Here is an 11,375-nt window from a genome sequence, read left to right on the forward strand (position 1 = left end):
GTTTCATTAGGAAACAGATGTACGTAGGCCACTGGGGGAGATAAAGCTCAGTTAATCCTAGCTTTTCGTGAATGAAACGTGGAGGACTTTAACACAGAGACCAACCCCAAACCAAATGCAGTCCCTCTCGAGCCACACAAATCCTGGAGGCTACAGATGCTGACGCTTCCCGGAGCCTGTATATCCAGGGCTGTGATCAGCTTTCTGAGGCTGCCTCCTTGATGCTGTAGCCAAACCCTGCACACTCAGCAGCATTTTCTGGGTTAGTTCAGCGGGTCCTGGGACCACAGTGAGTGACAATAGCACAAAGTGAGACCAGGGGCTTTTCTAGTGAGGTGTCCAGCTGCCCCAAGTGTGCAGGGACTTTCACTTAACACAGGGAACGCCTTTCTTTTCTCGGTTGGAATGTAACTTATGGTCTTGGGGGAGGCAGGACCCACCTCGACTCAAGGACCGTGCAGCCTTCCCAGGTTGAGGGGAATAGAGAGCCAGAATAGCTACCCTGTTCCTCCAACAAACTTAAGTTTCCACAGTGCTAAAGATACTATGGAAAGCACCATGAGGTATAAGGCATGCCCTCTGCTCGCCAAGAATTTATGGTCCAGGAGAGGAGAGGTCAGTGGATTCACTAACATTCTTACACCTTAACAAAGTTCCTAGGGAGTTTCATTTACCAAATATTTAAAGCTACTAAGCTAACAGGTTCACCTGGGAATCTGTGGTTGAAAAGAGAATGAAGTTGGATGAAGGTGATCAAAAGGGACAAACCTCCAGGTATAAGATAAGTAAGTACTAGGGATGTATGTACCTGATAAATATAATGATAACATGATAAATATAATTAACACAGCTGTATGTTATACATGAAAGTTGTTAAGAGAGCAAATCCTAAGAGTTCTCATCGCCAGGAATAAATTTTTTCTATTTACTTTATTTTGTATCTGTATGAGTTGATGGATGTTCACTAAACTTGTGACAATTATTTCATGATGTATGTGAGTCAAATCATTATGCTGTACACCTTAAATTTACACAGTGCTGTATGTCAATTGTATCTTTAAAAAAACTAGAAGAAAGGAAAAGAAAAAAGAAAATTCTAAGCATATATAAGGATAAGAGCAAATCCAGATATATTCATGTGGAAAACTGGATTATTCTTAGTAACTCTCCATTCCCTTCCTGTATTAGAATATTTAATTATGCCTTTTGCTATGTGCCTTTACAGTTTTTTCCACTAGACGTGGAGAATATTTCGCTGATCTGTCAATGGAAATTTCTGCTTGGTAAGACCTGCCTTCACAAAGCCAACAATCCAGGTATTATTTTCCTTTACATTCTTGCAGGTGGCTACGTCCTCATGACCCAAACCACCTTAATTCCTTCTTCCTTCCTTAAAGGTCACATTTTCCATCTTTTAAAATTATTTGGTCCTCTTCTCTAGGATCCTTAAACAGCACTTTCTTCATAGCTTTTTCCTTACCTACTTGTCTGACTTGAGGTACCTAATCATTGGGTCAATTTTAACATCTATGAGTCAAAAGAATAGGATTTCCTGATTTCTAGGATTCCTTCCTGACCTAATACTCATAGAAATAAACGTTCACAACCTTTTATTGTTATCAGAGCCACTGGTGAGAACTTAATAAAAATGCAGGTACCTAAACCTCACTTCTATAGATTTTAATTTAACAGGTTTGGTGGGGGGACCCCAGCATGTGTATTTGTAATGAGTATCCCTACATGGGCTAATGTACACCAAAGTTTATTCTATGAGTTCTTTTACTTTTGTCCATCCAAAATTATTACTTTAAGAGAGTTGAATGAGTTTTAAATAAGAGTTAATGGAAAGAAATTCCCAACTGACTTAAATGGGATCTTCAATCAGAGGGGAATTGAGAGAGTCAGAATCTAGTTGGTTGAGACAATGTGCTGAGGAAACAGAGGTGCCTAGCTCTACATAGAACCTTTTCATATTATTGCTGCACGACCAGGACAATTTATTAATTAAAAGTGATTGGGCTCGGGCTTCCCTGGTGGCGCACTGGTTGAGAGTCCGCCTGCCGATGCAGGGGACACGGGTTCGTGCCCCGGTCCGGGAAGATCCCACATGCCGTGGAGCGGCTGGGCCTGTGAGCCATGGCCGCTGAGCCTGTGCGTCCGGAGCCTGAGCTCTGCAGCGGGAGAGGCCACAACAGTGAGGCCCGCGTACCGCAAAAAAAAAAAAAAAAAAAAAAAAAAAAAAAAAAAAGTGATTGGGCTCAAAAAAAGGAAGCACATAAAAGAATGAAATTTTGCCATTTGCAGCAACATGGCTGGACTTGGAGGGCTTTATGCTAGGTGAAATGTCAGACAAAGATGAATGCTGTATGATATCACTTATACGTGACATCTTTAAAAAAATACAACAAACTAGTGAATATAACAGAAAAGAAGCAGACTCACAGGTACAGAGAACAAACTGGTGGTTACCAGTGAGGAGAGGGAAGGGGGGAGGGGCAATGTGGGGTAAAGGATTAAGAGATACAAACTATTAGGTATAAAATAAGCTATAAGGATATATTGTACAACATGGGGAATATAAGCAATATTTTATAATAATTATAAAGGGAGTATAACATTTATGAATTGTGAATCATTATATTGTACACCTGTAACATATAATATTGTACATTAACTATACTTCAAAAAAAATTTTGAAGATAAAAAAAGGAAACAACATAATAATGTAAAACACAACTTATGAATGACTTTTTAAAATAAAAACAGTGCACTGTTTTCGAGGTGTAGTGGTGAGAATAAGGTTTTCTTTTTTTGTTCGTTTGTTTTTTTGCGGTACGCGGGCCTCTCACTGTTGTGGCCTCTCCCGTTGCGGAGCACAGGCTCCGGACGCGCAGGCTCAGCGGCCATGGCTCACGGGCCCAGCCGCTCCGCGGCATGTGGGATCCTCCCGGACCGGGGCACGAACCCGTGTCCCCTGCATCGGCAGGCGGACCCTCAACCTCTGCACCACCAGGGAAGCCCAGAATAAGGTTTTTATCTAAAAGCAGCCTACCAGGGAATTCCCTGGAAGTTCAGTGGTTAGGACTTGGTGCTTTTACTGCCTGGGCCTAGGTTTAATCCCTGGCAAAGGAATTAAGATGCCGCAAGCCACGAGGAGCAGCCTAAATAAATAAATAAATGAAAAAATAAAAAATAATTAAAGAAAAAAGCCTACCAAATCTAATAGAAGAGTCTTTTTCAAATATAGATTCTGTATATAGGTGTTTTTGTGTGTTTACACACATGTATACACATGTGCTCATATGTTGAATCTATATGTCATGTTAATGTATATTTTAAAATAATAAACTAATTAATGGTCAACAATTTACTCATAGCCTAGTGCTTCAAAACTGCACTGTGGGGATTTCCCTGGTGACACAGTAGTTAAGAATCCGCCTGCCAATGCAGGGGACACAGGTTCAAGCCCTGGTCTGGAAAGATCCCACATGCCGCAGAACAGCCAACCCGTGCACCACAACTACTGAGCCTGCACTCTAGAGCCCGTGAGCCACAACTACTGAGCCCACGTGCCACAACTACTGAAGCCCGTGTGCCTAGAGCTGGTGCTCCGCAACAAGAGAAGCCATTGCAATGAGAAACTTGTGCACTGCAACAAAGAGTAGCCCCTGCTCGCCACAGCTAGAGAAAGCCCACACACAGCAACGAAGACCCCAAAAATAAATAAATTAAATAAATGCATTTTAAAAAAACTGCACTGTGAGAACATTTAAGATGTCTTTCCTGCAATCTGTGTCTTTCGATCACCATCTTTAAGGGTTTGGGAAAGCCACATGTATAAAACGTAATGATTTTGAATCGTGCAGCCTATTTCGGGACATTTAATATGCGAAACAGATTTTCCTTGGGACTTTCTCATTCATTCACTTCTTGTCTGAGATCTTTTACCCCAAACAGTCTGCTAGAGAAGGAGGGAATACAGGGAGCCAGAGCCTAAGGGAGAAGGAGGGAAGTCAGAAAAAACACCAAGTCTGAGTTGGGAGATCACCATTCCATCTGGAGGTGGATTCGATAACAGGATATCCACCATTCCCATCTTTGCACCTCCTCTCTACCCAGCAGGAAATAAGGAGCACCTGCTATAACCCTAAAGTTCCATTTACACCCTATGCTTTTCTCCATTGTCAGTGGACTCTTTTACTCCTTTGCAGTGAAAAGTGGCTTCCTTGGGGTACAAGTGTCAAGTCTAGGCAAGATCTCACCGATCCCTCTCTCACCAAAGCTTGGGTTGTGCCTTTAAACATCATTTTATGCAGAGGTGCACTGTGAGTGAACTAAAACCTATGCTCTGTACCCTTCTTCCCAGTCGCTGGGCCACCAGCTACCCAAGCAACTCCTATGGTCTCAAACTGAAGGCTCATCACGGTGTGCATTATGTAATACATATATATGTGCTATGATCCCTGTGGATAATTAAGGCTGCATTACCTGCCTAGAGCAAGTCAGCAACTTTTTCACAGCTGTATTTTTTTTTTTTTTTTTTTTTGCGGTACGCGGGCCTCTCACTGTTGTGGCCTCTCCCGTTGTGGAGCACAGGCTCCGGACGCGCAGGTTCAGCGGCCATGGCTCACGGGCCCAGCCGCTCTGCGGCATGTGGGATCTTCCCGGACCGGGGCATGAACCCGTGTCTCCTGCATCAGCAGGCGGACTCTCAACCACTGCGCCACCAGGGAAGCCTCACAGCTGTATATTTTAAAGGGTGACAACCACTTACTCATTGTGCTTTTGGAACATATACATGAAACACTCAACTGCTATGTCTCCTAATACTGACGCCCTGAGCTCATTAGCAGCCTGGTGTGATTGTTTTAATTTTCTAGTGACCAGTTAAGCAGTTGCTCTAGATAGAACTGACAGCAAAACGTAAATTTAAAAACACAAAGCAGGATCTGGAGAAAGCTGAGGTCGGAAAACGAAAGTGCGGGCGGGGTGAGACTGTGAGCGGCTATTCTTGCTAGGTGAATACTGGGCCTCCTTAGATTCAGATTAGATCACAGTTTACCCGAGAAGTACCCCCTCCTCCAAACAAACAAGCAAGTAAGAGATGGATGGATCGATCAATAGATAGATAGACATTTAAGAATAGCAGAGCGTCTGGATTTGTGCTGCGGAAGCGAGTCCTTCAACCATGGTCACCCACTCGCTCAAACTAGGCACCTCTTTGGTAGAGTCTTGTGCTCAGACCCCCATCCTCAGAGGCAGCTTCACACCTACATTTAAGCCTCAGCCGAAATGGACTCTAATCAAGCTTTCCTCACCCCTGCGTCGGATCCACGAAGGCACCGACCGCAGACTCACTCTTAGCCAAGCAGTCCTCTCCAAGGGAGACTGAAAAGCGTCCTATTGTTGCCCCCGCTCTCCTTCCCCCAACCAGCGTCTGCATTTAGAGAGAGAATTTCAGTTGTATCACCAAAGACGAAAAGCAAAAGGTGAGGGATGCGCGGAGAGACCCTAAACTACTCACGCCCCTCCCCTCTCACCCGCGAGTCTGCTCCCGGCTGCCCCTCCTGCCGGGGGCTGGCGGTCAGGTGAGGTTACCTGGGCGCCCGGAGAAGCCCCGAGGGCCGCTGCGATCCTTCCTCTCGAAGTCGCCCCATCCCTGCCGGGGCCCCAGGACTCTGGCCCCCTCTCCCCCTGCGCGCGTCCCCTGCCCCTTGGGCTCCGGCGCGCAGCTACAGCCGCCCGCAGCGCTCGGCTCCCCTCCGCCGACCTGGCGTGACGCAGGCGGAGACTACTTAAGGCCGGATTAGAGGCGGCGGCCGCGGATTCCCGAGCCCTGCAGCCGGCTCCGCGCGCTCCGCCCCGGCTTCGCAGGCGGCAGCGCGGGTGCGCCCGGTGCCCGCTGAAGTGCCAGGCGCGGGGGCTGGGGCCTGGACCCTTTTTCGGCCCCCAATCCCCGGGGGTGAGTGGGGCCCAAAGACCTCGTTCGGGCGGGCGGGAGCTCGAGGACCTGCACGCGGCCACCCCCGCTCCGCCCCGCCCCTCGCCCGGGCATCCGCCGGCTCCAGACCTGACCCCCGGACGGCGCTGGAGGTTCGTGCCCGACCTCCGGACCGCGCCAGCTGCCCATCAGTTGGGCGTGCTTGGGTTTCCTTCCCCATTTCCCTCTTTAAAATACAATAAATGGGAGAGGGGAATCGTGGATTTTTAAAAAATTTTGTTTGATTCTTTAATTGGGGGGCAATTCGCTCTCAGTCGGGAGGTGAGGCCCGGGGAGTGGCCAGGAGCGGGGACGTGCCCGGTACTGCCCAGTCTTTGTCTGCTGCCTCCGGATGCACAGCGATGGGGGAATGGACCATCTTGGAGAGGCTGCTGGAAGCCGCGGTGCAGCAGCACTCCACTATGATCGGGAGGTAAGGGCGCCGAGCCGGTCATCAGCCGGCCCCGTCGGGCGGCCCCCGGGAGTCCTTTCTAACGTCCAGACTGAGCCCCGACAGCCCTCAGACCATCCTCTGACCCCTTGCCATCATGCTTGGCCCATGCGCCTGTGTTCCCGGCATTGAGGGATTGCCTGATACCCAGTGATGCCCTCCTCCTCCTCCGGCAGCTCCTCGTCCCTTCCCTATGAGGCACCACCAGGGGATTCACTCTTCTCCCATTAGCAAAGGAGTTATTGGCTCCGTCGTGGTCCCCCCACTCTCTGGCGTCGGAGCCAATCTTCGTCCGGTTCCCTAAATAGAATCTACAAAGAAGGCAGGATTGTATTTGGACAGAGAAGGGCAAACGGGGAGACAGATTTGCTCTTCAGAGCAGATGTATCTTTTCCCAACAAACATTTATTAAGCTAAACTGATTTGCCTGTTAAAACTTACAGTTCCAGAAACCAACACACCCAACTGACACTTTGTGTCTCTCTATATGTGTGTGTATATATATATATATATATATATATATATTTACATACATAAATACTATATATATTCATGTATATATGTGTATATATAGTCATAGCTATCTGTTTATATAAAGCTTAAGTTCCATATTCATACTGAGGATAAACTAAATATCCTCTTGGAGTAGTTATATACATATTCTGTGTGTAGACTTTGTATTCTCTGTGTTCAGCTATTCCATGTGCATTTGCCGTATCCAGAGTGAAGGTGTGTTTTGTGCCTCTCTACATTCCATGTAATCGATCTGTTGCAAATACACCATGTCCAGTGTAGGGAGATACACATGCTTGAGATCCCTGTAGCATGAAGTGTTCCCAGTCTACCAACATCCTACAGAAAGGGAAGAGACAAAAAGGTTTGCTGGATTCCCAGTTCAGTACCACGAAGGATGGATAGCTCCCCAGTCAAGGAAGGAGCTGGGAAGGGAAGCGTAGGGGTTTCCTAAGTCAGTGACTCAGCCCATGAGAACCTCTCTCCCTCCTTTTCCCTCTGCTCAGGATCCTGTTGACTGTGGTGGTGATCTTCCGCATCCTCATTGTGGCCATTGTTGGGGAGACGGTGTACGATGATGAGCAGACCATGTTTGTGTGCAACACCCTGCAGCCCGGCTGTAACCAGGCCTGCTATGACCGCGCCTTCCCCATCTCCCACATACGTTACTGGGTCTTCCAGATCATAATGGTGTGTACCCCCAGTCTCTGCTTCATCACTTACTCTGTGCACCAGTCTGCCAAGCAGCGAGAACGCCGCTACTCTACTGTCTTCCTAGCCCTGGACAGAGATCCCCCTGAGTCCATGGGGAGCGCTGGAGGACATGGGGTTGGGAGCAGTGGTGTTGGCAAACGAGAAGACAAGAAGTTTCAAAGTGCCATTGTCAATGGGGTGCTGCAGAACACAGAGAACACAAGCAAGGAGACGGAGCCAGATTGTCTAGAGGTTAAGGAGCTGACTCCACACCCATCGGGGTTGCGTACTGCAGCACGATCCAAGCTCCGAAGGCAGGAAGGCATCTCCCGCTTCTACATTATCCAAGTGGTGTTCCGAAATGCCCTGGAGATTGGGTTTCTGGTGGGCCAATACTTTCTCTATGGCTTCAGCGTCCCAGGGTTGTATGAGTGTGACCGCTACCCCTGCATCAAGGAGGTGGAATGTTACGTGTCCCGGCCTACTGAGAAGACTGTCTTTCTAGTGTTCATGTTTGCTGTAAGTGGCATCTGTGTTGTGCTGAACCTGGCTGAACTCAACCACCTGGGCTGGCGCAAGATCAAGCTGGCCGTGAGAGGGGCCCAGGCCAAGAGGAAGTCAGTCTATGAGATCCGCAACAAGGACCTGCCCCGGGTCAGTGTTCCCAATTTTGGCAGGACTCAGTCCAGCGACTCTGCCTATGTGTGAAAGGGCAGGTTCTGGAAAGGCCTGGGGGATGACGGGTAGCCCCAAGGCAGACGACTATGGAGAGTGGCTCTATCTGCCCTCATTTATGTGGCTGTCATCACTGAGATGTAGAATAAGGCTGGTTAAGAGAAGATCTTGCCTCAGTGGGAGAGGAGAGAAAGCAGAACGATTACGTCACACCACTGGTTCCAGAGACAGTTGGATAGAGTGATGAGAAGGATGAGCTGGACTTCTCTGAGTCCTTTTGTTTTGTGGTCCAGTTTGATCCTGATCATAGCTCTGCTTAGCTCTGTATTCTGGTGAATGGCATGAGTCAAATATTTTGTTGGTACACAATTTGTGACCTATCTCAACACACCCTTCCATCCTGGGCTGCAGGACAAACATCCTTGAGGCCTCCTTCATGTACCTCCCCCATCAGCATGCCCCTCTCCCTCCGCCCAGGATAGCATGCCAGCTTTTTTCTCAGTCTGGCCTTACAGTAGACCTAATATGGTTTATCTGCAAGCTAGAGGGAATTCCATGGGGGTGCTTTTTGGAGAATGACCATGGCAGAGGTTTGCATTACAGCCCCGTCTGACTGGCCCTTAGTCACTATGAAAACCTTAGGAATGTCTCAATATTTCCAGTTTTCTAACTCAAACTGCACTGGTGCTGTTTATTAGGGGCAGGGTGTTGGGTGGGAGGGAGGGAATTGAAATATGCAACTATAATAGTCCTGTGGGATGGTTGTTGCCCTGTTAGGCATGTGGTTATGAGCTTTGGGATATTTCTGCCTTCCAGATTGCGGACTTTGGACAGCATTAAAAATATATTTGCTGCTGTTGTTGTTAATATCAAGGGTGTCTACCCGAGCCACAGAATTTCTAACTGGTGTATTTCACTCATTTTCTTGTATAGTTTTGTTGTGCAACACAGCTGCACTTCATTTTGCCATGGTTTGAATTTACCTGTGTGCTCACACCAGAGACCTTAATCAGCCCATGTCAATCCTGATTTATTATTTTATCGGCTATTTTTGAAACACACACAATCACTGGCTTAAGAAACCTGGAACTAAACACTCTTGGCTAACACGTGTTTACGGATGCTTATTTGAGATATATACCAAAGGTTCAAAAACCTGTTGCTTTGGACTGTGAATATGTTTCCTTCTCTTTGCTCATATTTATTTAAGTGCCATACTGTACCTTTCACATCCACTGTGTATTTAGTTAAAGCATTGGCCAAGAATAATATTTGGCTAATGTGCTTTTATGAAGCCCTCTGTTTCCTTTGCATTATCATTATGATTTTTGGTTTAGATATGGACGTGGTGTAACACACAACTGAGGATTTGTTTAAAATAAAGTTCTTGCCTTTTTTTTTTAATGGGAAGAGTCTTCAATTTTCTATTTTGATTGGGATTCTATTTACTTAAATATATGTTTAAACTGTTTTGTTACATATTTTAAAAAAAACAGAACTTTGGGGGCAGGAAGTGAAGGACGGTTGAAAAGTATTTAAGGGATGACTGATAAAGTCCAGCCACTAACAGATGAGAAGAGGCTGGTGCATTTTGTAAATGTTTAGAAGTGTGTGAGGAGGTAATCAAATAGTAGTATTTACTAACTCCTTTCCATTCTAGTCCAAGATTTCTCTGCTTGTCTAAGGATATTTCTTGTAATAAAATATCAATGCTATAACATATTAGTTTATTCCAGGAGTGGAATTATTTTTCCCTTTCCACCATACTTTCATGCTATCAGTTGTTACATCCAGCAGCATGCTGTGCTCCCTATCATCTCTTTAAGGCCTGATGTTTAAATGATGCTAACCCAATAGTCAAACAGAACCTTCTAGACCGCACTGTCCAATACAACTTTGTGTAATGATGGTAATGTCTACTATCTTTGCTGCTCAGTATGACAATGACTGTTGAGCTCTAAGAACGTGGCTAGTGCAACTGAAGAACTAAATTTCTAATTCTATTTAATTTTAATTAATTTCAATAGCCATATATGGTTGGTTGCTACTGTATCATACAGCACAATTCTAGACTTTTAATCAAGCTTTTTTTTTTTTTTTTTTTTTTGCCGTACGCGGGCCTCTCACTGTTGTGGCCTCTCCCGTTGCCAAGCACAGTCCCCAGACGCACAGGCTCAGCGGCCATGGCTCACGGGCCCAGCCACTCCGCAGCATGTGGGATCTTCCCTGACCGGGGCACGAACCCGTGTCCCCTGCATCGGCAGGTGGACTCTCAACCACTGCGCCACCAGGGAAGCCCTTAATCAAGCATTTCTTATTGAGTTCTTTCAAAGGAGACTGATCCTTTGCTTATATGTCCTAAGATATTACATTTTACCCACACATTTTACTAGCGTGTTTGGCATTTTCTGTCTACATGCGGTCCCATTAGTTCAGTAGACCAGTGCTCTTCCTCAGTTCTTAAATACTATTCACCTTCTAATTCCAATGTGTCCTTTGTCTGAATATTGCAAAGCAATGTGGAATTTTCTGGATGATTGCTTTTCAAACACAATTGTTGCATCCTTTAACTATTGCAGTGCAGATGCCAATTTTAAAATGAAAATATGTTTATTTCTATCTATAGGTTTCCATCTGCAGTATAAACAGGAAGTTGAAAAGGATTATTCTTGAATAAAGAAACAGATCCTCCTCTGTTTTGTATCTGGTGAGCTAAAAATGTTTTAAGACACCTCCCAGAGATGGAGGAAGAGCGTTGCTTGAGAGCTCTTACCTTACGCTTGGGCGTGAAAGAAGTAGGAAGCTGTGTGGAAAACAAGGGTTGTTGCATTTATGCCGTGATGTGAGATTGGAGAAACGATAGTATTTCCTGGTAGAAATGCATCCCATATCAGTGGGGCTGATCTATTTCAGCTCTTCGATGCTTCCAAACACCCTCAAATGGTAAGATTATTAATTCGCTTGTCGGTAGTGGAGCAGGGAACACACCTTCCTCTCGGCATATAGAGTCATCCCTCAGAATGACTGACGTGTGTCAGTTTGATTCTTTTGCTTTCTATTTAA

General features: G+C 46.1%; 1 protein-coding gene across 1 annotated transcript; it reads left to right on the top strand.

Moving 5' to 3' along the window:
- Positions 1–6,342: 6,342 nt before the first annotated feature.
- Positions 6,343–8,345, top strand: GJD2 (gap junction protein delta 2; the record flags this gene model as incomplete). Its single annotated transcript, XM_079700890.1, has 2 exons — positions 6,343–6,413; positions 7,451–8,345. 2 exons carry the CDS (start codon positions 6,343–6,345, stop codon positions 8,343–8,345), a joined length of 966 nt encoding a protein of 321 aa, XP_079557016.1.
- Positions 8,346–11,375: the final 3,030 nt, after the last annotated feature.

The sequence above is a fragment of the Hyperoodon ampullatus genome (genome assembly GCF_949752795.1).
Source record: "Hyperoodon ampullatus genome assembly, chromosome: 3".
Classification (NCBI taxonomy): Eukaryota; Metazoa; Chordata; class Mammalia; order Artiodactyla; family Ziphiidae; genus Hyperoodon; species Hyperoodon ampullatus.